At 33.5% G+C, this 27,859-nt stretch overlaps 2 protein-coding genes across 5 annotated transcripts in view; one reads left to right on the plus strand and one right to left on the minus strand.

Moving 5' to 3' along the window:
• Positions 1-649: 649 nt before the first annotated feature.
• LOC135843877 (uncharacterized) lies at positions 650-19,379 on the plus strand. Its single transcript, XM_065361915.1, has 3 exons — positions 650-838; positions 6,722-7,862; positions 18,471-19,379. The coding sequence occupies exons 2-3, from the start codon at positions 6,735-6,737 to the stop codon at positions 18,771-18,773; spliced, it is 1,431 nt and encodes a 476-aa protein (XP_065217987.1). The 5' UTR covers positions 650-838; positions 6,722-6,734; the 3' UTR covers positions 18,774-19,379.
• Positions 19,380-26,148: 6,769 nt separating this feature from the next.
• LOC135844642 (facilitated trehalose transporter Tret1-like) overlaps positions 26,149-27,859 on the minus strand; it is a 28,337-nt gene continuing 26,626 nt past the window's right edge. For all 4 annotated transcript variants that reach the window (XM_065362895.1, XM_065362893.1, XM_065362894.1 and 1 more), the window contains one exon: positions 26,149-27,813. In XM_065362895.1, the coding sequence (XP_065218967.1) occupies positions 26,774-27,813 (1,040 nt within the window). In that variant the 3' untranslated portion in view covers positions 26,149-26,773. The remainder of the gene's footprint in view (positions 27,814-27,859) is intronic.

Here is a 27,859-nt window from a genome sequence, read left to right on the forward strand (position 1 = left end):
AAAATTCGGTATTAAATTTATTTACAAGTTTGCCTTCGGTTTTTTTTCTCTCCCTCGTTAGCCCAAACAAGGGCTTAATTTGTTTACAGGGAGATTTCGATGGATACAAACAAAGGCGTATTGAGAAGGGTAATGGAAAATGAAACTGACCGTTTGGGTTTGGGTTAAAGAGGCGAACCTTTTGTCGAATAATTAAGATTAAACCGCGTTTATTAAACCATTTAAAATAAATAGCCGACGAATTTGTAGTGCGAAATAGTATGAAAACAATATCGTGGGAGGATTTTTCGCCAGCCTAATTGACGTAATAGCACCGCGGAGGGACCGAGACGAGAAATTGGAGCACGAATTTTCCTTATTAGAACAACAAAATGGAATCGTGTACTGGTGTACAAGTTATGTGTTTTAGGGGGCATCGATGCGACAATGTGCCTTATTCGAAATGAGCATTATTTCGAAAACAAGTGGCTCGGAAATATTAGGTAAAGTTTTTTCTCCGAATACCGTCGGATTCGAAAGATATTGATTTTTCGCCGTATAAATGAGATTACGCGGAAGGGGTTGTCCCGGATAAAAGTCGCATGCGCGAGATTTTCATTCAGAAACTCGGTTTGCGTAGGATGAATGAAAATAATGTTGGAAAGTAAAGGCGGTCGAGAGACGAGGATTTTCCAACTATTATGTCACTACGTTAAATTACTAGAAGGGGTTCAAGTTGCATTTGCATTGCGATTGTTGATCGACGCTCGTGTAATATTATACGTTCAAAAGTTTGTGGTTTTTTTTTTGACATTTTTTAATTCGTTTGAGAATTTGCTGAGAATTTTTATACTGTTAAGTAAGTACATTTGAATGTTTATTTTGGTAGTTATAGTATTTTTTAAATGTAGAATAGTTCAATTTCTTTTTTCAATTTTCAAGTGTTTGTGAATGAAACGACTTGTTTGATAAATTTGCTCGGTTTGGTGAGAAATTGACTCATTTTTTTCCATCTTGAATGAGGTTTCCTTTCGAGAAAAAATAGGAAAGATTTTTTTGTAATTTTAAAAGTAGATTTTTGAAACATTTTGAATTAGAAAAATTCTGTTGTATTTTTTCCAAAATTGTGAGCTTATATTTTTTATCTAAATTGAGCACTTTATTACTTACATTTTTAAATCCGTATTTTTTCTGTTGTATTTTAACGCCAAAAAAAATTCAAAAATATCCGTCTCAAATTTTGAAAAAAATTCAATCAAAATTTTCTTTAAACTTTTATCTCATCTTCCATTTGGAATAAATCGTTGAAAATTAAATTTTACCCTTAAAAATATTTTCAATAATAAAAAAGTATAATTAAACAAACGAGCGAAAATCACGACGGAAAATTCCTCGAAATATTACGTCATTTTACGGATTTTTATTATAATGAGGTTCTACGAAAAACGAGCCCGATAATAGAATTTTTAATAGACTTTGTGAATCATCAAAGTATAGGTAAGTACCTGATAAAAATGGTTATAGTCGACTATTTCGTCGAAAATTCTGCCTGGGTTTTTTCGCGTGTCTGTTTTCGTATTTCTCACCCCCAAGTTACTCATTGGGTTCTGCGAATTCTCGTGTAGCAATATTACCTGCGTAAAAATTTGCCTTTGTGAAGCTTTAAAATGTTGTTGTACGGTTCATTTATTCACTTATAGGGTGTAATTACTGGGCCAATTCAAAGAAAAATATGGTATGTGATAATTACTGAGGTACGACGAGAGCTCGTTATGTAGGCTCGATTTTTATTACATTTTGTATTGGTTACTCGTGTGTGGTTTTTTTGAATGACAATTCACGGGGATGATTTTCAGTTTCGAAGGCAGATTCGGTGTTGTGGATATTTTTTGGGGTTTTTCTTTTTCAACGTGAATTATTTATTTTGAAATTTGAAAATTTTGACAATCTAAAATTACGTATGTTTGGTTTTGTGGTTCAGCTTTCTCGTACCCCAATTTTATTATTTTTTCCTTCTTTTATTTCTCTTTTTAGTGAGTAAGTATCTCGTAAAGTTCATTTTCATAAATGAAATATTTACGAAAAAAATGAACGAAAAAGGCAGAGGGAAAACTCATTGAAAATTATGATAATGTTGGAGAAAAAAAACCGTATTTCCTTCCCACTTCTCATTTGTCACTTTCATTCTGAAATAGAAATCAATTTCAATCTACATTTAAATATTTGAATATCGAAATATTATTTATTGACAAAGTATCCCTTTTATAAAGCATTTTGCATTTTAAATTACTTACTCGTATTATTTTGAAATCGCGAAATATTCCTTCTGTTATACTTCGAGCAGCTAATTCTCAAAATTGACATGTCCGCATTCAGTATACTTAGAGTTATACTTTCTAAACTCATTTTTATTTTTAAATTTTATTGTAGAAGTGAAATTTTACACCCTTAGTTGAAATTTGTCACTCAGCGTGTGCAACTGTGAAACGCGAAATTTACGAGCCGAGTTTATTAGGTTTTTTCTTTTTATTTTGCGATAAAAATAGCACTTTTTATAACATTTGAAAAATTTACATTTGTTTTAACGTTTTTGATGATGATTTAATGTACTTGGTCTGCAGCTTTTTTTTTCTTTTGTTCGAGGATTTTTCCCGGAGCGAGAGGAAAAGAGGTATATTTCGTGTAATGATGGTGATATTTTACTTCGTTCGAGTTTTAGTACAAAATTGTGGAAAAACGAGAAAAGAATGGGGATGTATATTTTTGAAATGTTTAAATGTGTTTCGTTTTTCTTTTTTCATTTTTTTTGTTCAGTTTTTTTTTCATCTTTACATATTTTTAAATATTTTTTTGCGGTTATTTCGCTCGAAACTTCAAGTTATCCATTTTTCTAAACGTAAAGTGATACTAATTTATATTTTTTAAATTTTTAATCTATATTTTATGGGTGTGGGGAGAAGATAAATTATGAAGCTTTGAAAAACAATTGGTGGCCTTGGGGTTCTGAGGCATTTTGTATTTTCATGGATGAAATTTTCTCCAACCGATCAAAAGTTTAATTTTGGTCTCGACAGATTTTTTTTAGGCAAATAATATGAAAAGAAGCGTTTTTGATTTTTGATGATTTTTTTACTCATTTCCCCTCACCTCTCTCCTTTGGTATGAGTTTTGTGGCCCCCTTCTCTTTCATTTCCAATTTTTTGTGACGAACTTCATGATTTGAAAATTTTTTTGATTTGATAATCAGCTTTCTCGGATCAAATTAATGCGCTTTCTCTTGTTTTCAAGATAGATAATAATTATGTTTCTGGTCTAAAAAGTCAAATTTGGGATGAACGAGAAACATTCGAAATGTTTTGAATTTCACGGTCTTTATTTTAATACTTTTTCATCTCAAGAAAAACATATGGTTAAATTTTTTTCCAGAATTTGAAGCAGAGGTGGCTCATAAATAACCCCATAGGTAATTTTTATGAGTTTTTGAATTTTTTCCCCAAAATATTTGAACTATTTTTTTTCTTAATGATCTTCTCGTTTCAGTTTCAGGCTTCTCAATTTCATTAGTCCCATGAGAAAATTTTTTTTTTGTAAAAAATACACTGTAAACTTAGATTCATGTAAGCATTTTTTGCCAAAAAATACTCGAATTTTAGTCGAGGAGCTACTTGAAGATTATAATATGTGCTTTAGATCAAAACTTTGAAGCACTGAGGAGAGGGGAGGAGGTTGAAATGAATCTTCTCATCAGTCATCAAAATATTGAAAGAGACTGAAGTTGTAATTTTTTCTTAAAAGGCAAAGTTGCCAACAAAATGGCGGCCATTTTTATAGACAGGTAAACCAGCCTAAACTCATTCAAAAATATTTTTCGATTTTTGGTGGATTTTTAAAAATAAAATTTGGGCCAAAAATGAGAAAAACCCAAAATGTTACCAGATTGACCTAGAAAGCTGAAATTTGGGATATGTGGTATTTTTGACTAGCCAAATCGATAGGAAACGGTTTCGTACCGTTTGAAGCAGTTCTGGAGCCTCCAGCAGGTTTTAGAAACTTGACGACATTTTCACTAAATTTGACCAAATCAGTAAGTTGGAAAGTCGAAATTCACTTCGCATTCTAATTTCAACATGTCAAGTTGATTGCAGTGATTTTAAGCCGTTTTTGAACATCCAGTGACTTTTTGAAAATTCTTTAGTTTTTCATAAAACACCATAAAATCGGTTAGGCAGAACAAAGTTTGCCAATAGGCGAGACGTATTAATAGCAAAATTGAAGGGAAGTAGAATTTGGAGAAAATAATAAAAATGGCGCCCTCTTTTATGCATTTTTTTTTTGGCTAAAAAATGTAAATAGAGCGTTCTAGATTTTTATTTCGCAATGAAGAAAGTTCGTAATTTTTACAGTTCATTTTTTTTCTATTCACTTGTTTGGAAAATCGAAAAACTGCCTACGAAGAGAAGCAAAATTTGATAACTGAACAATGTTCATGTTCGTGCTATATAACGAAGAAAAATCGAAAAATCATACAAGAATACATCGCCGAGTCGAATTTTTAGTCGTAAAATTTCATTTGTGAAATTTTGTTAAATTTTTGAAGATTCCAAGTCGCGTGCTTTCCCTAGAAAATATCAAAATTTGAAAAAATTGAGGTGAAAAGCTGAAATTTGATTAATACCTTATTTTTGATCTCTCGAATCGATTGGTGATAGTATTGTGCCCTTCTGAAGCCTGAAGAAAACTTATAGACTTCCCAGTTTTGGAAAAAATGTCATAAAAGGACTAAAATTCAACACAAAAAAATCAAAAATTTTCTGATGGCTCTAAAAAGACTCGAAATCATTGTCGATTGATTCGAAAAAGCAAAAGTAAAATGTGTGTACTAATAAATCAAATTTTAATTTTTATGTCATTTTTTAAATCAAAGTTTAATTTTTCCATAAAAGTTGATCAACAAAAATTCAGAAATACAATTCAGCACTTAAGAGTTTGCCTGTTGGTCTATTTTCGTGTCTTTTTTCTACTTTTTAAAAATTGAATCCAAATTTTTTTTCTGTTGGTTAAGATGCCTCTTTTGTAAGAAGAAGTAAGGTCGGGGGGGGGATTCGGTCAGAGCAGACAATACGTTTAAACAAAGCCTCCACCTTAGTAATTTTTTTATGCTCTTTTTTACAAACTTCTGAAACAGTTGTATTTTTTTTCAATTCATTTAAAATTCCATTGAAGATCAAATTGGAGATTAGGGTCAGTAAAATTTTCAAAAATTGTCTCGATAGAGAGTGAACGTGAAAAAATGATGTAAATTTCAAGTGCTCCCCCTTTCAATTTGCAAAGTTCAATAGGAAGACCTAAATTTTAGGTTGAGTCTCGATCGATCACCTCGACTTTCAATGCTCCAATAAAAATTATTAATCGATATTTTTTTCAATTTTTACCCCCTCCCCTTCCTTTTGCCAAATATGTATTTAAAAAAAAATAACGTTTAAAAGGACAAAATCTTATGGAAAAATTGTATCCATCTGTTTCTTTAGTCCTTGAAAACTCACAATTTTTTTTCTCTTATTGAAAAAAAAACTAACCCGCCCTACTAATTTTGATATCCTATTACAATAAAACCGATTACGGATCAATTTCAAAATTTCTTTATAAATTTTCCCTTTCGATTTCAACCTTGAAGACTGTAAAATTCGTGCTACAAAGCAGTCGACGTGTCGTTGAAACACGTTGTTCTCTAAAGTACGCCTATAATTTGTCCAACGTTCTATAGTTTCATTCTGTTTGGTGTGTGAAAACCCCAAGTATCGAAAAACGTGCTTTTAAAAGCTCGCTACAGCTTGCTTTCTATATTCGATTCCATTGAAATCCAAGTTTTTCTTTGGCTTTATATGTATAGTATTCAGTCATTTTATACGGATTCATGCCAATGTATAGTATAGTATAGTATGGTATATACTCGAACGAAACAAAAAGTTAAACAAAGCTTTTGGCTTAGATGTGATGATAAAGCGAGAGACGAACTCCTACGCTGATATTTACTCGACGACGACGACGACGGAATATGTAGAGAGAAAAAGAGGAAGTACACGCTATCGAAGTTGACAAAGTGTGAAGAGAGCAGAACCGACGAGCTCGACGAGTAAGCATAACATAAGGATAGAGGCATACCCATCGTGCGAAATTTAAATGGGATTGAATTTCGTTGTTAGAGGGCGAATTCGGCTTCTAAATGGGCTATATTTCATCGCCTTATAGTCAAACTTGTGTAGTATAAAATCTTACCATTCACACAATGTATAACCATACAAAGGCTTTCGTAGAGAGAGAGAAAAAAAATTGAAAAATGAACCCGCGACGGAAAATTAACAGTCTCGAGTTATGGTATGCTAAAGAGGGGTAGAGAGGTGAGGAAATTTTGTGGCGAGAAAAAACATTGTACTATAAGTTGGAGGATTGTCATTTAAAATACCACACAGACCAACTCTAGTATATGTTGCAGATATGTAAACAATGACGGAAAACAAATTGAAAAAAAGGATACTATTTTTATACTTATATATTTCTCGAGCAAATAACAAACAAAAACAACTTTGAAAAAGGAAATTGTGTATAGTTTGTCGAAAGTTTTTATATGTATACGACGTGTACATATATAAACTTTAGTGGATAAGTTTTCAGTTAAGAATCTCCCCGAGGGTTCAATTATCACGTCATTTTGTTTCATTTTTTCATTTTTTATTTTTTGCAGCTGGAATTTGGAGATGTCTACAATATCACCATACTTAATAACTTTATTCACATTATCAGAAATTTCCGGATATACGCTTCTTGGGCCTAAACTCTATAGCCAGTCACTGCCTTCGAACAACCGTGGTTGGTCTAACCTGGTACCATATCCATTTCGCACCTATCAGCCTTCAGTACCTTTCCAATATTATGGCAGATACGTAGGAGATCCTTATTTCTCACCCAACATGCAGAACCCAGATTACTACTTTTCTCAAGATAATTATCCATATTCTTCATCATTCGACGACCCTGATTACTACTCGAATATTTTATACTACATTCCATCCAATAGGCGAATCCCATATTACGATCAGCCAGTCATCGATCCCATAGACGAGATCCAAGATTACGACGAAGAAGCGCCACCCGAGGAGGATAACATCGTCTCTAAAACACAACGCGATTGGTGGCTGGAGAAAAACGTTTTACCCAATGAGGATACGGATTTCACCGATTTCAATACGATAATCGAAGAGATTCCGCAATCACTGGCGTCGATATCGAGTAAAGACGCCAAAGTGCCGAAAAAAGCTAAATCTAAAACAAAAGAGGCTAAAAAGAAGCCCAAAAATCGGTTCAATGGGATCGACGGTTTTGGGCGAAAAAAAGATAAAGAACAGGTATACGGGACTTATAAGACTAATCCGAGAAGAGACGAGGAACGTACGTGGGTGTACGGAGTTCCAGTCAGATCGGATTTCAACGAAGATGAAGACGTCAGAGAGCTTAGATCGTTGTTGAAAGAATCTCCTCCTCAACGTGGTGGTGGTGGTGGTGCCGAACCGATGACGATGCGAAATAACCTTAACGATTACGATAATTCTGATTTAGCCAATTGGATCGTAGGTAACAAGAAGAGAAACGGAATTCAAAGTACACCTCATCGTGGTGCGATGATGAAGGAAAACACGTCGAGTAAAATTACGTCCACGCTGAACCCTCTCATGTTTCAACTTTATAACGAAGCTGGTATCGAGAACATACCCGTTGATTATATTCCTAGTGAAAGGTGGCCACAGCCTGAGCTCACTCAACCAGAAGAACCATCAGTTTTCGATAAAATCAAAAGGCTGCTCGCTTTGGAAGATAAAGTTAATCAGGTAAGCCTATAATGTGGTTTTTAGTACCTACGCTTGTAATTGTAATTTTTACACACGATTCGGGTGTATACGACGAAGTTGGCCGCAGTGTAGACCTTTTTGAAGAGGAGGCAAGAAGGGGGGTTGATGTGATACAAATTGCCAAATTTAACAAAGAAATACCTACGTATATCGTTGAGAGCGAGAAAACGATTTCAAATCTAGGAGTTGCTGCGTACACGTGAATAACCTAGTATTTTTTCTTAGAGAGAGCCTAATGTTTTTGAGAGTTTTTCAAGTTACCTATATGGGGAATTTAAAGGCGAAAATTGAAAAATACGAATAATTTGCCTTTTTTTCAAAACAGCGAACTGTTTTCGTGAAATGTGAAAGGTGTAGTATCTATAGGTACATTTTGTCGATAAGTTTTGTTTATGTAAATTGAGTGTTTACAAACATTTTCGAGCTGAAAAAAATATTTACACGAATATAGGAAAATTCCATAATGGCAAATTACGTACAAATTGCAGTGAAAGATATGTATTTTATTACTGTTTGAATGTCTTCAAAATTTAACTGCAGGTACTTATAATGGAGCAAAAATATGATTACAATTAGGTTTTTCAAAAAGTTATCATTTTTTCCAACTGCTCATACCTGGCATAGTATTTTAGTTGTGTGTGTCAGGAGTTAAGATTTCGTAAACATTGAGTCATCTCGTGGCCGAACTGAAAATTTCCTCAATTCCTGCAGTTCTTTTTTTGGGATTTATTATAATTTTCAAAATTTTCGTTATAAAAATACGAGTAGTATTTTGGTGGTGGGTGAGTTCTGCGCCAGGAGCTAAGATTTTGTGAAAATTGAGACATTCGTGTCTTAACTGAGAACTGTCTGAATTTTTGGAAGTTTTTTGTGCTGATTTCTTATAATTTTTCAAAACTTTAGTCATAAAAACAGCATCTGGAGGTAGGTGAGTTCTGCGCCAGGAGCACAGATTTTGTGAAAATTGAGCTGCCAACTATTAATATACTGAATAGTATGTCTGTTTGGAAGAGATGGGAGGAGGAGGGTTGAGGCAAGAAAAGCCACGATTCTATTCAAAAAATTTATGATTAGTGAACAGTTTGATTTGATTTAAATTCTGGAAAACATATACCTACCTTTACCTACTTATTGTAATTCTGATTCGTGATTCTTGATTCTTGGTTCATAAAATGATTCAACTCTGGCATATCATCGAAGTACATACATACCTAAGGTATTGTAATCGTTTATTCAGACCTCATCTCTTAAATCCTCCAACTCAAATAGGTTTCAGATTTCAAAATTTTATAAAATTTTGAAAAAAATCAAAAATTTATTTTTGCTAAAATTGTTTTTATGTTGGAATATTTTTAGCAGAAAATTTCCGAAAGGAAAATTAATTTTTTAGATGTCTTCAAAAAAAGAAGAGAGATCCTAATAAGGGGGAAAATCTTTTAATTGAGATTCTGGAATCTTTCTTCGTAACTAATTAGGTATGTTTTAAAATGTTGAAATTTTGATATTCCCAAAAGATTGATTTTCTACTGAAGGGGTCTATTTATCTGATTTTTCTGACGTCACGCCACGATTTTTTTATACCTACCCATTTTCAATTTTACGAAAAAAAACAACAAAATGCGATCAAATTTATTAAATAATGAGAATTTTTGGGAGTGAAATTTGTTTGCTTGAACGTAGTGCTGATTTAAAAAATTTTATAGGGTTTGTTCTTTTCTAAAGGGTGTTTGAAAATTTCTAATGCCTTCGATATTAAAGTTTTTGACTGTTCTGATTTTTTAGCCAACATTGCCATTAAGTCCTACTGTTTTTTTTAAATCAAATTTTGTAATTTTTTTGTTCAGATTTTGGATTTTTTGCAATTGAAAGGAAAAATTCTAAAAAATTTCACTCTTGGAAAAAACTGGCATCATTTTTTTTTGGTGCTTTATTTTCTTAGTTCTCTTTGAAAATTGAAAAGTTTTGGCCTAAGAAAATTTTTACTCGAAAAAATTGTGATCCTCTCTCCCTCTCCCTCCCCTCTTAATACATTGATTGAGAAAAATTTGTTTAGGTTTTGAAAGTTTCTGCTTTGGATTGTTTGACACTTTGTCATGAAACTTTGGATGTTCACTGTTCAGTTTGGAAGGTGCTATGAGAACTACCACATTTCACCAGTTGCTATACATAATATTTTGTTGAAGTATGCCACTTCGAAGATCATAAAATTGTTCCTTCAATTCGGAATATCGGCAAATTTTCATACATTGGTTTAGTTTCGGCTGTTTTATTGCCACTCAAATTTTTTAGAACCTAAAGCAGAATACTCTGCATCAGTAATTTTTTTCGTGAAATTTTCGTAAAAATCATTGGATTAAAAATTGAACAAGCCATCAGCTATTCGCTGATTGCAAGAGAGTTTTTTCATTTACCTTTTGCTTATTGGGCGATCTAATGCTCTATGCTTTTGAATATTTCTTTAACAAATCTTGATGGTATGATCAATATAATCTCACCTCAGACATTTACCATTAACTTGAGAATTGATTTTTCTGAATTTACCGTTTCAATTCTTATACAAATATAAATGTAGATTTTTAGACAGATGCCCAATTTTCATAAAATTTCCAATATTATCAACAATAAAATTTTGAATTGAATTCGGACGTAAAATTTTCATTCTTATCTAAAGATAGAAGAACGTGTTTTTTTAAAACATCTCAACGGTGATAAAATTGCCTTCATATACTCACCAAGCAACTAGAAGAGGTCTAAATAAGGGTACCTGTAAAGAAACTGGAAATTTAAAAATACATACAAACAAACAAATTAGTGTCAACGTATCATCTGTCAATATTTTGGAAATTCAACGCTAGATAGAAATTTTTCTTCAACTTTTTCCAATACCTACATGCTACCTACATGCAACCTTTTTATTCCGCCTTTGTTTTTTTGAAATTCTAAAGGTAGAAATTGGTGAGTTCTCTTCAATTTTGGCTGATCACCTTCTCCTGGTTGAAATAAGAAAAAAAAATTGATTCAAAATAAAATGTTCTTCTCTCTAAACATGAATTTTTGCAAGCTTTTGCCCTCCCTTCGCTCGGGCCTGTTTGCTTTTCTTTCTCCGCTTTCCAAATAGAAATTTTTAATCACCTAATATTTAAATTTTAAATTATTTTGGAGTCAAAAAAAATGTGGACTCATCATGAGAAAACATTTTCATGTCCCAAAATATGAACTTTTGAACGCTTTGCCCTCGCTTTGTTTGGGCTTCTGTGTTTTTTTTTCAAATTGAAATTTAAAAAAAATACATTGTTCAAATTTTAAGAAATGTTAAAGCTAAAAATCCCTTTTTTCACCCGAAAAAACATCCTTTTTTTACTTCTCGAAACAAGCTTTTGCGTTCACTTTTCACTCGAATCTGTTTGCTTTTCATTTTCAAATTTGAAATTTTTAAAAACTCATCACTTAAATTCTAAATTTTCGATCAAAAGAAATAAAAAAATTTTTAAAAACATTGTTTTCTATGTACCTCTCAAAGCCCGAATTTTTGAAAAGTTTTGGCCTTGCTTCGCTTAGCGTGGACCAGTCCCTATCTAGTATCTGTAGACTAAAAAAAATTCCCTGCTTGAAACTTCAGGAAAAAAAAAGAATGTTAATTTTAGTTTATTTTCCATGTATTTCCTGAAATCAGTCCTGAAAAACGACAGTACAAAAATAATAGAGCCAATATTTTTGAGGTTAAAAATTTTTTCAATTTCGAGCAAGGAGGACAGGGTTTGATTGATTTGGATAGGTTTTAAAAATTATCTACCAATACGAAATGTTTCTCAAAATGATCTGAAATTCACCTTTTTACATGTGCAAAAACAAAAATATTTTTCAGTCAAAGAAAAGCACAAAATTTTAAATGCGCTTTTTCTGAAACCTTCGAAACTTAGGACCTGCTAACCTTCCTATGTTCATGCAGGTTGAGATGCTGCATTGCTTCGTGGAAGGCTGTAGGTATAAATCATGATCGAAACACCGTTTGTCTCAATTCCATGTACCCATTGATTTTTAAAATCAATGCATGTACCTACCTGGGATTAGATGTAAAATTCAGTCCACCTTGAAATGAAACTGAGTTAGGATCTTTTTTCATTAAAAAGACGCATAAGAAATTTAAATGAAAAAAGGAAGAAGAAGAAAAAAAAGCATCAGGTAAACTCGAAAAACTAAATGGATTCCATTTTAAAGTGACAAGGTTTATGAAAAGTACTACGCGTTGTTTTCTAAAAAGATCGTCTCTGTACAAAACAACTCTTGAAAAGTATACAATGGCTCTCAGATTGTTATATAAACGTAATTTTGTTTTGTTTACCCGCTACCCTTATTGTTTGCGCCTTTTACATCTCTGTGACAAAATATTCGAGGTATGTACTATCTAATGTTGGAAAATTTTCAACATTCATTAGCCGAAAAACCGACCCGACCGCCGAAGGCATCGAAAATGTCGTTTTTGAAACCGAATAGAAATCATTTCATCTATCTCGTTAAAAAGCGAACATTTGAAGAAAAAAAATTTGAATTTTTCAAATTCTTTCACGATCAACTGCAACGCAAAAAAAATTGTTTTCGGAACAGCGGAAACAACACTGGCATTGTACATTTGCGGATTTTTTCCCCTCGTGCATCTAGGTTTTTTTTTCTGTTTCTTTCATTAATTCGTTTATTTTCTTCTCTTTTTTTGCGCAATTTCGGTATAATTTATTTAACATTGAAACAAGGTTTTAAGCATGTCTCGTATTACAAAAGCGCAAAGAAAATGTTTTGCGGAGTATTCGCCCACACGTAACATAAAACGTGCTACTAAATTTTCCTTCGCTTATTATTCCCTTTTATATTAGAAAGTTAAATTATTTATCTTCTTTTTTTTTCTCTATGTACCTTTCCCGCAAACTTTTTTTTTACTTTTTTTTTTACAAAATCAGCTTACAACTTGTTAGAGCATCGCTTTTTATGAATGTAATTAATTACGCTCACCCTACGATATACCGCGCGAGCTCGTAAAATTGAAAATTCACTCGTTTGTTCGAATTAAAATTGAAAAAAAAATTCACCTTTATCAGATCCGAACATCGAACGTTGATGCTTTCGTAAATTATCGGTATTTTTACTGAAATACCTACCTACGTATAAAGATAATGTGTATCTAGTTGAACGTATTCCACGTTTTTTTTTCTTCAAGAGTTGATTCAATAAAATTTTTTCTTTCTTTCCTGGTACCGAGTTAAAATTGTATTTCCTTTTCAAACTCGTGAAAGCCATTCGAAGCGAAGAAAAAACTTCGTCGAGTCTCCGTTGAGCGCAAATTTACTTGTAAATGTTTCCTTTTCACGGGCAACAGATAAGGAGAAAATTTGAACGAAAAAAAAACTTTTCTCGATGTGCTGTCAAGTTTTTCATGTGACGTAATCGTACACCTTATCTGAGAGTGAGCTGCCCCTGCGTATGTTTTTTAGGTACATTGTGTGCGTACATTATGACAAAGATCATTGGAAACTTTTCCAAAATGGTAATTTTACTTGTTTTTGCTATAAAATTCGGCGACTTGGAAAATTACAGCGTCGTAAAATTTTTTCATTTTATTTTTCGATGCATTAAAACGGTTTATGGGATCAAGGTAGGGTACACGGTGCGATTTTTTTCGCAGGTTATTTTTGTCTTTATATATGTACGTACGTTGAACGAGTGTTTTGACTAGATTTTTATAGGGTAAGATGGAGAGAGGAGGAGGAGGGGGGCCAATAATTTGAAATCTGTTCGTGTAGGTATCGAGGGCTTTGTTTGCTTGGAATGAATTTTTAAGGAGGTGGAGAGTCGATAAACGTGGAGGGAAGTTGGAAGCTGTCTTAGTAATGTCTTGAAATGTTTTTTTTTTCAACAAATAGAGCAAATTTTTGAGAATTGAAATTTCCACAAAATTTTACCCAATGAAGTCGTTTTGCTGAAACTTGTTTTATACTTCAATTTCAATACTGAGTCGATTGTAAATGGTTTCAAGTCGTGTAGGATCTCAAACATATTTTGAAAATTTCATATTTTCACAAGGCCTGAAGAAATATTGAGAATTCCAAGGCACAAAGTAGGTAAATAGGTGGGGGGGGGGTCGGCGATTTAAAAAGAAAATCCTGTGGAAAGATCTCTTAAAGAGATGGCTAATGACGCAAATCACAGCCCTCTAGTTTTTTTTTTAAGGCTGTTAGGGGGTGTCAAAATTTTCAGTGAACCTAAAAAATTTATTTCAGTAATGGATAACTCGATAACCGTGATACTTACCGAAATGGAACTTTTTTTCCAATAGTTACGGATTTTGAAAGGCGTTTTTGTGATATCATAAAAATCAGTGTTGCCACTTTTTTTGTACGAAAAATTAGCTCGAAAAGTTCAAAACATAGTTTTCGTAATCGTTTTGACTCTCAAAAATTCTGAAAAAAATAATATATTATGAACAACTTTTCATGCTGAACAACATATTAAAAAATTGGGATGGTCTTATTTTGTATACTTAGTCAATTTAAAAAAATTGAAAATTTATGAAAAAAAAATCGATTTTTTGATTTGAAACATGAAAAAAAGTTTTGATTGATGAAGTTGACCCATTTGACCCCTATTATTACGTATTCGTTGAAAAAGTTGAGAAAACCCTTTCACGCGATGAAATGACCTCATTACAAAAAAATCAAAATTTGAAAAGATTCAAAAAATTAACGAGTTTTAATTTTTTTTATGAGTGTAATTTTTATCAACTTTTTCATGAAATACGTCAGAAAGAGGTCAAAATAAGACAACTGAATTTTAAACTTTTTTTGAAATTGGGATGGCATTATTTCGTAAAGCCAATTTTAAAAAATTGAATCATCATCATTTAACCTTGACCCAGTGGTCCCAGTGAGCTGTTCAGCCCGTCTAGAAAACTGTAGAAAAATTGCTTGCCGATGTATCAAGTTTTTTCTTCAGTCTTCCTCTGCTCCTCCTGCCAGTTGGAGTGTATTCTTTGACTTTTTGAGGGAACCATTCATCAGGCATTCTATCAATGTGTTTTCGCCATTTCTTTCTGTAATCTTTCACTCATCTAATGACTGGCTCTGCTCCTAGCTCCTTCAGGATGTCTTTGTTCCTTTTCCTATCTCATCTCGTACATCCTGCCGTGGCTCACATGAATCTCATTTCCACTGCGGTTACTCTGCTTTTTATGTCCGTTCTCATCGTCCATGTTTCACTTCCATACAGCAGCATTGGTCTTGCCAGCATATTGTAGATTCTTATTTGAGTTTCAGCTCTGACTTTTCTTGGAGGAATGGCTCGGTTTATTGCTCCCACTTACTCTCAGAAATTTATTGATCTTAAGTTTGTGCGTCAACTTCTCCTTCATATGATAGCTCACATCTGAGATATTTAAAGCTTTTAACTTGTTTCACTGGCAGTCCATTTACAACAGTTTTACTGCGTAAGGCTCTTTCCCCTCAAAGACCATCACTTTTGTTTTTGACAATGAGATTCTCATTCCGTATTTATCAGCTACTTTCTACATTGGGCATCCGTGTCTTACTCCTCTTCCTATCTTCTTTGCTTCCGACATGTTTCCAGATCTTACTCTTATTACATTACCCGTGTATATTTCTTCAATTATATTATGCGTACTATTTGTTCATTCACTTCGATTTTCCTCAGGATTTCAAACAACTTCTTCCTTCATACTTGATTGCACATCTTCTCCAGATCAACAAAGCAGCACATGTGGGTTTCTAGGTTATATTCTTGTCTCTTCTCCATCAGCAGCTTTGTTGCATGTACCCCATCTATGCATGATCTTCCCTTTCAAAATCCATTTTAACATTCCAATACTATTCGCTCCACATGGCTCTCGATTCTTTTCACTAGCATCTTTGCAAGTATTTTGTAAGCAGCATTTAGTAGGCTAATTCCACGGTAGTTTCCTGGGTCATTTTGGTCTCCTTTTTTGAAGATGGTATTACAATTGCAGTACAGAAGTCTTCGGAGATGGTAGCACCTGCTAGTATTTTATTGTAGAAAGCTAGCAGTCTCTTCTTAATGGTTATTGTGGTGTTCTTGAATAAGTCTGTTGGTAACTTATTGCTGCCTGGGGCTTTTCCATTTCTGGAGCTTTTCATTGCAAAAAAAAATACAATTTTTTGATTTAAAACATGCAAAAAAAATTTGACTGGTGAATTTGACCCATTTGACCCCTATTTTTACATATCCGTTGAAAGAGTTGAAAACCCCTTTTCACGCTATGAAATAAAAAATCAAAATTCGAAAAAATTCAGCGCTGTAAGCGGGAGCTACCATTTTGAAATTCTGAAAAAATTTCCATAGATGTACCTTTAGATGCTTTTTCAAAGTAATTTAATTTTCAAGATGGGATCTTTTAAAGGAGAGCGAGCACTCCTTTCCCCCCCAAATTTGGGCAAAACTTTCAAAAAAAATCTGGGGCATGTGATATATCGAATTATATGTTTTTGGTGACGCTAAACACGAATATGACGTCAGATTTTTGATTGGGCTCCATCCATGGCCCACAACACCTCCTCACCGGGGGGGGGGGTTAAAAGTTCAAAAAGGTATTTTGTTCATGCGACATAGAGGAGAGGAGAGGAAGGATTAATATGGTCTCCGAAATTTTGAAAATCAATACTTTTTAGTTATTATTGCACATTTTGTACCTGATTTGACTTCTTCGACTCTAAAAGCAGAAAATCATGAAAACTCGATGCTCAAAAAATAATTTTCATCTCATAGGGGTCCATTTGGGGACGTAAAAAAAAATTCTTCCGAAAGTTAATCTATTCGAGACTAAATTTGTGGTCATTCCAGTGGTGCTTTTCTTTCGCAAATTTATTTTCTCAAACGTTACATTGTTGAATTAAATATAAATCCAGCATGCCTATAAATTTTTCTAATCGTCAATTTATGTCCATCTTCACTTTTTAAAATAGCCATAAAATTATACTAAAAAAGGAAAAAAATCCCATCAGCAAAAAGTATCAAAGAAGCACGAGTCTTTTAGGCGTGTTTAATTCTTTATTCTATCATCTTTCACAGTCACAGAAGCTCGAGCTCAACTTACGAGCTATACAGCGTTTGATTCAACGTTCGAATAAAAAATAACAACGATAGGGATTTTTGGGGGTAAAAAAACGTCACAGACAGACTCGTATAAGTTAGAAAATTATATTCTCGATTTCAAAAGTCGAAGTTTTTTTTCCAGATAAATTCTCGTTTAATTTTTTTTATCCTCGAGTTTTTTTCGCCCACGCTTTATATAATTTCCATGTGTATGGGCATTTAGCAAATGTTCGATGAGGTGATTTATATCTCGCCAAATTTTTAAAGTGAATTTTTTCCAACAATCGAGAATTGATTCGGTGTTGTGTTTTTTGATGTCTTTTTAAGAAATCGTGTATATTAACAACGTTGTAGGAAGTAAATACATAATTCTTTACGACGATCTCGTTAAGGACTTAGGGAGTTTTGTGTGTAGGAGCTGAGTAGGTAAATAGGATATCTTCTGCTGTATTGTAGGAGATTGTCTATGCCCACGTTCTGGCTTACCTGCTTGTGAATTTTAGCATTTTACGACTCCCGAGAATAAGGCAGGTACACGATGGCTGAGAAAATAAGCGACTCTTGCTCGCGATTCAATAAAGGGATTTTGTTCATCGTTGAAACCTGGACCTTGGAAAAAGATACGTTGGCAACAAGTTTAAGGCCGTGTGCTTTACCTATACTCTTCTTCGCCACGAGCGAAACAGAAAGTGCCTCCGGGGTGGGAAAAAAACACGTATAAAATTATTATAAAAATCGATCGAAAGGGTGAAGAAAATGACGCTGGTGGCATTCCATCCTCGTCGGATTTTTTTTCTCTTCTCAAACGCGGGGTGTAAACAATCACGAAGTGTTAGTAAACTTTAACGCGACTTGGCGGAAAAATTACGTTAAAGCAGCGAATAGCTTTTATTGTGGAATCTATTTATAAAACGTGAATGACGTCACGAGGCGAAAAGTTTTTTTCGCAGCTTTGGCGTAGAATTAGGGAGAAAAGAGAAAACGTTTAATAGCCAAGGTTTTCGGTTCCATTCATGAATTCGCACACGACGATCGATTTCGAACGCTGCTGTTGTTGTCGTACGACTACACATCCGGCGTATCCGCCATCCGGCCCCGCCGCGTTGTGTCTAGTAGGCCGATCAGGCTAGGCGGCCGGCTACCCTCTATTCTCCAGAGTGCAATATACATGTCCTTGATTATACTATCTGCGGCAAACTTCGTCATATAGCCCCGAATTTAACGCTCGAATTGTCGAAATTTCGCTACACCAGCCTCTCACCCCTGCCCCATCTCTCTAGCCTAGCCCGTAATCGGCTTAATTTCGCTAGAATAAAATTAGCCCTTTTAAAGGCGCGCTTAAAAGCCGCTGCAAATTTTACCCTTTGGCGGTTAAACTCGCCGTGTGTTTTCTAAATTGAGCCAAGTTTTGAAAACGCGTAGGCGTTTCAGGCTTTTGACATTCCGTTAATTAGCTAAATTTTTTTCTTTTTACAGCAAATAAAATCTAAACGAAGCCAAGACTGTGATAGTGGAATTTGTCAATACAGAACTGAAAAGGAATCCAGAGTGGAACTACCTTCTAGTACTACAACAACTACAACACAAACCACGACTATGAAACAATTTCCAGATGTTACTCGAGGTAAATCTAAATCACCATCGTCATCCAGTAGTACCAAAAAGCCGGAATTAATTAGAAATCATAATAAAAGATCGACAGCTGATAAGAAAAACGTGGTTAGTGACGAAGAATCGCTAGTTCGACAGCTTAATTCGCTCAGGCATATAAGAAATTGATCGAGTTTATACATGTACGATTAATAAATTGTTAGGTTTTGTTATCCCGTTCGACGGAGTTCGCGCTGCATTTCGATATTGTTATTTTTTTCTATTTAATTTTTTTTCGCGTTAATTCTTTGTGTAAGAATAATTTTACGTATTCTCGCCGTAGAATTGTAACATGGATTGTATGGATTCTTTCGCGGATGCGTTGTTTAAAATTTTAAAAAAAATATTCTTCACTGTATTGTCTTATTACTTTTAAGTTGTATGTTTAAGGACTTTTTTTATTTATTAATCTTATCTTTTTAGACTTTTACCATAATAAGTTTAAATAAGTTTTTTTTTTTTTTTTTTTTTTTTTTTAAATCGACTTTTACTTACTCTTATGTATGTATCTATTTACCACGCTAAAGCGGCCATGTATGTTTAAAACGTGTTTAATTTACAATCATTTTTCTCTCTTGTATTTTTTTTTTTTTTTTTGGTTTTTCGTTTCTTGGTTCTTTCTGTTTCATTTTTACATTTATCAGATTTTGTGTTTTTTCCCCTTCAGTTTTTTATTTTGTCAATTATTTATTTCCTCGAAATATATTTTATTTATGTGGAGGTAATAAAACATACAAAAATAAAATTGAATGTTGAGTTTTTTCTGAAATATCGATCAGAGGTCGTATAGGCATAGCCGGAGATTAATGCGAGGCTGGTGAAATTATGAAGTCACTATCAAAGCTACTCATGGAAGTGAGTACAAACGATAAAAAAATGAAAATTGATAACAAAATATGTAGGTATGTACCTACAAGAAATAAAAAACAAGAGAATGGGTAGGTACAAAATCAATAAACGGAGTAAAAAATAAAATGAAATGAATTGATTTGTTTTTAAGCGAAGTGAATGAAATTGAATCGAATCATTCACTACCGATTGGCACTTGAACAAATTGATTGATTTCCAGGTGACTCATTTGCGAACGAATTGAATTTTTCAGTGAATTACTCACGAACGAATTGAATAATTTTCACTGAATCATTCGCGAACAAATTGATTTATACAAGCGACTCGTTCGCGAACGAATTGATTCATATAAGTGACTCGTTCGCGAACCAACCGATTCATTTACCCAATTTTTGGCGAATCATTCACGAACGAAGTGAGTAATTTTTGGTTAATCATTCACGAACGAATTGAATCACTTTTGGTGAATCATTCGCGAACGAATCGATTCATAATAGGTAACTCGTTCGCGATCGAACCGATTCATTTACTTGATTTTTAGCGAATCATTCACGAACAAAGTGAATAATTTTTGGTGAATCATTCGCGAACGAACCGATTCATTTACTTAATTTTTGGCGAATCATTCTCGAACGAAGTGAGTAATTTTTGGTGAATCATTCCCGAACGAATTGAATAATTTTTGGTGAACCTTTAGCGAACGAATTGATTCATATAAGTGACTCGTTCGCGAACGAACCGATTCATTTACCTAATTTTCGGTAAATCATCCGTGAACAAATTGAATCATTTTTGGTGAATCATTCACGAACGAATTGAATCATTTTTGATGAATCATTCGCGAACGAATTGATTCATATAAGTGACTCGTTTGTGAACGAACCGATTCATTTACTTAATTTTTGGCGAATCATTCGTGAACGAATTGAATAATTTTTGGTGAATCAGTCGCGAACGAATTGAATAAGTTTTGGTGAATCATTCGTGAACGAATTGAATCATTTTTGGTGAATCATTCGCGAACGAATCGATTTGTATAAGTGACTTGTTCACGAACGAACCGATTCATTTACTCAATTTTTGGTGAATCATTCGCGAACGAATTGATTCATACAAGTGACTCGTTCGCGAACGAACCGATTCATTTATTTAATTTTTGGTGAATCGTTCAAGAACGAATTGAATGATTTTTGATAAATCATTCGCGAACGAATCGTTTCGTATAAGTGACTCGTTCGCGAACGAATCGTTTCGTATAAGTGACTCGTTCGCGAACGAATGGATTCATTTACTTAATTTTTGGTGAATCATTGATCACGAACGAATTGAATAAATTTTCCAAGTATATATTTTTTATGGGATCGTTTGTCTTCTCCACGTTCGTTAATCCTTTGTGGGCCTGGATACTCCTCAAGTTCAGGGAACGTATCCTTATTGGCTATAAAATTTTGAACCAGACAAATTGTTTCAAAATTCAAAAAAAGAGTCCCAAAATCACAAAATTGTTTTGGCTCTCGATTTCAATGAACTGTGCGTACTTACCTTGTTAGAGATTGCGTGAAATTTGTTTGACAATTCTCTGTTCTTTTGAATAAAAAGAATGATGAAATTGGAAGAGTGGGGTGGTGAGAAGAGGGCGAATCTTGAAATTTTATGTACCTTTCATGGAAAAAAATATCAAAAAAATCGCCAATTAGAATATTTTAAAAATCTGTGTATGTCTTGGGCTTTAAAGGTTTGATTTGTTTGGGAGGTGGAGGGGGTCAACTATGGGTAGATTTGCCGATATTGACGCGGTACGAAATTTCATTTTGGGAGTACGAAAAAGGCACGAAAGAAGCACGAATTCAGCTTTCTGAATTTCACGTTATTAGACACCCTGGTTCGTTCTGGAACCTCTAGCCATTTTATTTCCTATACATATATTTTCAAAATCCGTTTGTATCGGTTCAAATTCTTCAGCAAATAATTTTGAAAACATGTGAAAAATTCATCGTTGGCATTTATTCGAAAACTGGGGTATCGAAAAATCCGCTGGATGCTTTAAAACAGCTCAAAATCATCACCAGTCGATTTGGGAGGTCGAATATGGGGTAGGGGGTACTATAAGGCAAATTATATCCATTTACATTAAATTTGGTGAAATTTTGATTTCTTCTGTGCTAATTAAGCCTTTGAATGGAACAAAATTTGCAAAATGAATATCAGTTTTGTCACTTCTGATGATGTAAAAAAAAATCACTTCAAAAATTTGCAATTTACAGCGTTAGTCATTCTGAATTCTCATCTTCAAGAATTATAACGGACTGTCAATCATTAGAGTCATATTGACTGGAAAATTTTCTCCATTATTGTTCGACGGAGTCGATATTTGTATTCTTTTATTCATAATTTTGCCGCTTTATTCCAAAAATAGACCAAGTAATTCAGTTGAGTATTTTGAAAATTTTATCACCGAACGAATAAAACGGGCGCGATTTGTTCGTTATTAAAATATTAGCAGGCCACCTACGCGTAGGATTTCTCTGGCATTTGGCTAATATCTCTCCATTAATTATTTACACATTCGCGGTACGATATTCCCATGTGATCCTTTCAACCGTGTTTATAAACTTTTCAATGAAGGTATGTTAATTTTACAGTTAAAATGTGATTTAAAATACCTTGTTTATTTTATTTCAATAAGTATTTGACTGGAAACGTTCGCAATCCAACTGACCATCTTTTATTTACCTATTTTCAGGTGGAAAAAAATTGTAAAATCATTCGATGAGTAGCACTATGTGCATAGTGAAATTTGAAAATAGCCCGAGGGATGGTATAAAATTGATATTCGAAATCCACAAAACTCTTTTAACGTTACGTTAGAGAGATGAAATTTTACTTGAAGTTCGTGGGTGTTGAAAATATTGTCAACGTGTGAACGTCGAAGAACAAAAATTTACGATTTTAGTTTTTAAAAAGTTACAAACGTTTCCTTTTTTGTCTCGAATAAGAGTACAAAAAAAACAAACTCAATTTTGTTTTATTAAATTGCAAAATTTTCGCGAAACAGAGCGAATCGCGAAAAATCTCTTCTTTTTTTCTGCATCTCTCTTTTCATGAAAATTTGATTTCGTTTCCTTGGGAAATGTAGGTACCTTTTTGCTGTTGTTGCTGTACAAAAAAGTGAAAAATTCTTCGCGTATTTGAATTCGGGTATTTTAATTTTTTATTTCAGATATTGCCGCCTACGTGTTTGTCGTAAAGCACGAGCGAGTACTTTCGTAGGTTAATAAATTTAATCAACTCTGTTTGATGAAAAAATAACAAAATATTATTTTTTTTTTACTTCTCGCGCGTCTTTTTCTCCAATAATGATAACTGAAATTTCACTCCCGAGTGCTTGACTTAGGTGACTGTAATAATACCGAGTTCGAGAAGATGATCCCGGTTCAAGGATACCCGAGATTAACTGTCTGATGTTTGTTTTATTCGTTCCGAGTGTTTGGATTCGTATTTTTTTCCTCTCGTTCGTGGAATACCGCCTGCCTACATCGGTGTCTCAAGAGTCGAGCGAGGGTGCGAGTAAATTTCGCTGTTTTATCTTCCTACAGCACTCGTGTAATGCAAGTCTTTTATCGAGGATTTTGGCTTTCGTAAGTTTACAAGTGATACGTGTGGATAGGTCTATGTAAATTTTACCTTGATCTGAATAGCTCGTACTGGAAGAATTACCTGCGAGACGATTTGAATATTCTAAACAGCTGGAAAAAAATTCAACAAACTTGGGGATTGGATTGGAATTTTTTGCACAAAAAAATAAGTACCTTTCATTGGTGAATAAATACGATAATATAAATTTTCTATGTTTCTGGGTGTTGAAAAAATAAACATTATGATATCCTTGCTTTTTTTTCAGCTTGAAAGAAAATTGTCAGAAATAGAGAGCTCATTTTTGGGATCTTGAATTATATTTTTTTCGCGAAGATATTTAAAAAAAAAAAATCAAAATAAAAGTTAATTTTTTAGATGTGAATAAGAACAATTTTCTATTGCACCCCACCCCCCCGATCCTCCGGGACAACTTTTTTCTTAAAAGGAAGTCCTAAGGGACATTTCTAGCCCTTGTCCTGAAAAAAATATGGCCCTACTAATAAAATGGCGGCCATTTTGATTGACAGGTGAGCCGAAATCGCAGATTTTACGTTACAACATAGGACTTGCACGAAATTTTTAAACCGTACAAAGGTAGATCGAAAGAGCAGGCAAAAATTTATCACCTGTCAAAATTTCAAGTGCTAAAATACCTTTTTCGATTTTTGGTGAATTTTTGGAAATCAAATTTAGGCCAAAAATGGGAGAAAAAATCAAAATTTTACCAAATAGACTTAGAAAGTTGAAATTTGCGATATACCCTATTTTTGACCTGGCAAATCGATTAGCAACTGTTTCAAACCGTTTTCAGCAATTCTGGAGCCTCCAGCAGATTTTTGAAACTCAAAATTCCCACAAAATTTCATCAAATGGAGTTGGAATGCCGAAATTCATTCTGCAAACTAATTTCAATACGCTACGAAGTCGACTGCTGGTGAATTTCTGAAAAGCCGAAATTTACTGCACACTCCAAGTTTAGCACTCTTTTAAGACGACTTCAGGTGGGTTCAAGTCATTTTGAAGCCTCCAGCAACTTTTTGAAAATTCCTGGAGTCTCCAGCAGATTTTTGAAACTTGAAATTTCAACAAAATTTCATCAAATGGAGTTGGAAAGCTGATGTGGTGCAATTTGCTGAGAACTTTAGAAAACATACCAAAAATGACATAAAAACAAAAACAAAAAACATATAAATCATCAAAAACTATAAGTAGGTACCTAATCAAAGGCCTGTACCAAAAATTGCAAAAATGACAAAAAAACGTAAAAAGCACTGAATTCATTAAACTTGGTAATATTTCATAAAATTCAAGTGAAATTAAATAAAAACTGCATAAAACACAATAAAATAACCTGCCTATTATAATGACAGGAAAGCACTTCAAAAAAAAAATTATCAAAATCAACCAAAATTTATTTCAAAATGTGGGAAAATTTACTTATTTGCTCATAAACATTGAGAAAACATTTTTAGAAATTATGTGCTTGAAAACGCTAAAAAAAACGTCAAAGACATTAAAAATTATCAAGAAGTAATACCTACAATTTTTTTCAAAAAAAAAAAATCTGAAAAATTTTATAATATTGTCATACGTAAATTGTGTCAACATCATTGAAAATCACCAAAAGTTGACGAAATTTCAGTAAATTCGAACAAAATTTGAAAGAATTGCATTGAACATCGAAAAAAATTGTCTTAAAATGGCACAAAAAAAAACAAAAATTACTAAAAATAATTATTAAAACATCTCCGAATTTCAGTAAAATTTTGTAAAAATTGCTTGTACTACTTAAAAATACTAATAAAATCGATCAAATGTTTTGAAAATGGAATAAAATGCCAAAAAAAAGATGAAATTTCAGTTAAATTGAGGTAAACGTAGCAATAATCAAAGTTTGAGAAAAATGTTGCAAAAATCAAAAGCAATATTTAATGAACGAGAACTAGGAACTGAAAAAGTATCCGTGAACCGTAAATGTGATTCAAGACTCATTTTCTTCTGGAAAAAAAAAACAAAAAATAATGATTCGAATAGCGAATTAAATTACAGAATTTTTTGAATCAGAACGTGACTCGAATCAAATCATATTCAACTCTGATTCCTTTTCTGGCGTGTATTAATATCTCAATTTGGAAATTGAGGGTTAAAAATATCTAAATTTTCCAAAAACCGATTTCTGACCTGTGATCACAGATTTCAACACAATTTTTACCATTAAGAAAAAAGGTTTTCTGACAAACTCGTATGGTACCTAATTACCTTGGTAGGTATATCTTTAAAATTGAAGGCTCTATGAGCAGATGAGTTTTCAAAAATGTCTCATTATTTCAATAATCATAGAAAAAAAATCAAAATCGTTCAATTTTTTATTATTTGACGAGAGAACCAGTGTAGATAAAGATATGCACCTTTGAATTAAATCACAAACAAATTTTCAACACAATTAAAACTTTAACGAAATGTACTCGTAAGTGGGAAATTCGAAAGGTAGGTATTGAACTTTTCCAAGAGATATTATAACTTATGTAATTAGCTGTCGTCAATATTGAAAACCAATACGCATTTTCCGACATTTTAGTAATCCAGTCATCATTTTTACCAGCCTTGATTGTAGTTCTTTCAATTTTTAAATTTCTGTTAAATTGAATACTTTTTTCAATTTTTTTGAAAAGCTGCACTGTTTCATTTTATTTTCAGATTCTTACGTCATTTCAACAAGATTTTCAAAAAGTAGATGGCTTCGAGTTGTCAATTTTCTGTCTTTTTTTTGTTTTTTTTTTGGCAATTTAAGTTGAAAAGATGCTAGATATTGAATCCAATTTTTGATGATTTTCTCGTCATTTCGCAATTTTTTTTTATAAATCTCAAAGGTGATAAGTTAGTTAATTTTTTAGACTTCCGATTTTTTGAGTACTTTGTTTTCAATGGGAAAAAAAAAGATTAACTTTAATTTCCATATTTTTCTCATGAGTTATTAAAATAGATTTCTTCTACTAACATTACAGAATAGAACACAAAATTCATCAAAATCGTACGATTTATTAAAACTCAGAATGAAAAAACGGTTTGATACCGTTTCCAATAAATCTTTATAAAACACAAAAAATACCACAAATACAATAAAAAAGGACATTGAGCAAATCACACGACACACTGTTAAAAAAGATAAAATACATGGATAAAATTACTAAAAAAATAATTAACAAGGATTGGTACAGAATAGGGTTTTTTTTCTAGCGTAAAAAATTTCATTTTTTCTATAAAAGATGTTTTTCACTCGTTTCAACAACAAGATTAATAATTCTTCTAAATACCTTTAATTTTTTCCACTCTATAGTTGATTTTCTTCTTTGTGCAGCTTTTGCCAGCATCGAATATTCGCGTATTTAAATATACTTGACTACGCAGCGTGGGTGCGATTCTCATCTATCAAATTCTCAAAAAGATGGTAACAGATACTCGTTTAATTATTCTCTTTAATCTGCTCGACTTCGTCATCTTGAATGTTGGCGTATTTCGAACTTCGGATATTAAGTATAGGTGTTCGAAGGGAGACGAGACGCGATACTCGCGGTAAGGGGAGCGATAGCACGAAGGGCCGCTTGGCCTCTTCGCCGTTTTCCCCTGCAGATACCGACGATAAATTAAATTTGCCGCTCGATTTTCGTCTTTGAAGCCTTCTTGTAGTCCACGACGTTTGAATTTCTTCGGAAATACTGTTCTTGAATTTCGTTCAAACTCTTTCCGTGTGTTTCGGGTAAGATGAATTTACCAAATAACGCCGTCAGGATACCGAACGAGGCGAAAAAGGTTAAAAACATGTTCTGATGGTAGTCTCCTCTAATGGTAGGGTACAATTTGACCGATAAAGCGCTCAATATGGTACCGATGGCTTCGGTGATACCGCACATCATTCCACGTACCTCGGTTGGGAACAGTTCACCGATCATGGCTTGGGATAGGGTCAAAACGCCGATCGTGCAACAAAACATGAATAAACTTAAAGCGATAGGAACTAGGAACCAGAAGTACTCGAAGGTAACACTGTCGGCGAACGTTTTATGCACCATGAGCAGAAACAAAGCGAAAGCCATGCCTACTCCTGAGACCATGGTGGATTCTCTGCGACGAAGATAGTTTGCAGTCAGCGGAGTCACGAAGCTGGACAAGAACGATGAAAACGAGTACAAAATGGCGATCAATTTGCCATGACTGGCCGGTATGAAATCGTTGACGTAGGCTAAGGTTATATTATACCCGCAGCCTTGCAAAAGAACGTGGAAAGTGACCATTATAGCGAAAGCTTTGAAATTATTGCGTAAAACTCGTAGTCCGGTTTCTTGTTTAACGCCGTCCAATGATAGTAAAATATCGTTGAATTCCGATTCGAATTCGGTTGCGATTTGTTTATTGTTTAGTTTATTGTACGATTCCAACGCTTCGGTAACTCTGTTCATTTTCATCAACCAGTAAGGACTTTCTGGTATGTAATACAATAGGAATAACGATAACGCTGAGATCATGGTGAATATTAAAGCTGCCACGTTCCATTTCATGTAGCAAGTCAGCAAGAAAGCCATCACTATTCCGGACGAATAGTATATCTCCAAAAATGATAACATCATCGCTCGGTTTCGTATCTCGCATATCTCTGCGACGTATATCGTGCTACAAGCTCCCATACCTAAAAAAAACAAACGTACGTAGTTTTTTTTATTAAATAGGTACAT

The sequence above is a fragment of the Planococcus citri genome, chromosome 4, assembly GCF_950023065.1.
Source record: "Planococcus citri chromosome 4, ihPlaCitr1.1, whole genome shotgun sequence".
NCBI classification, from domain to species: domain Eukaryota; kingdom Metazoa; phylum Arthropoda; class Insecta; order Hemiptera; family Pseudococcidae; genus Planococcus; species Planococcus citri.

Bases quoted from the DNA above. Each gene is read 5' to 3' on its own strand.
- LOC135843877 (XM_065361915.1), top strand. From the start codon at position 6,735: ATGTCTACAATATCACCATACTTAATAACTTTATTCACATTATCAGAA. The intron at 7,863-18,470 runs GTAAGCCTATAA...TTCTTTTTACAG, and splicing joins TGGAAGATAAAGTTAATCAG to CAAATAAAATCTAAACGAAG.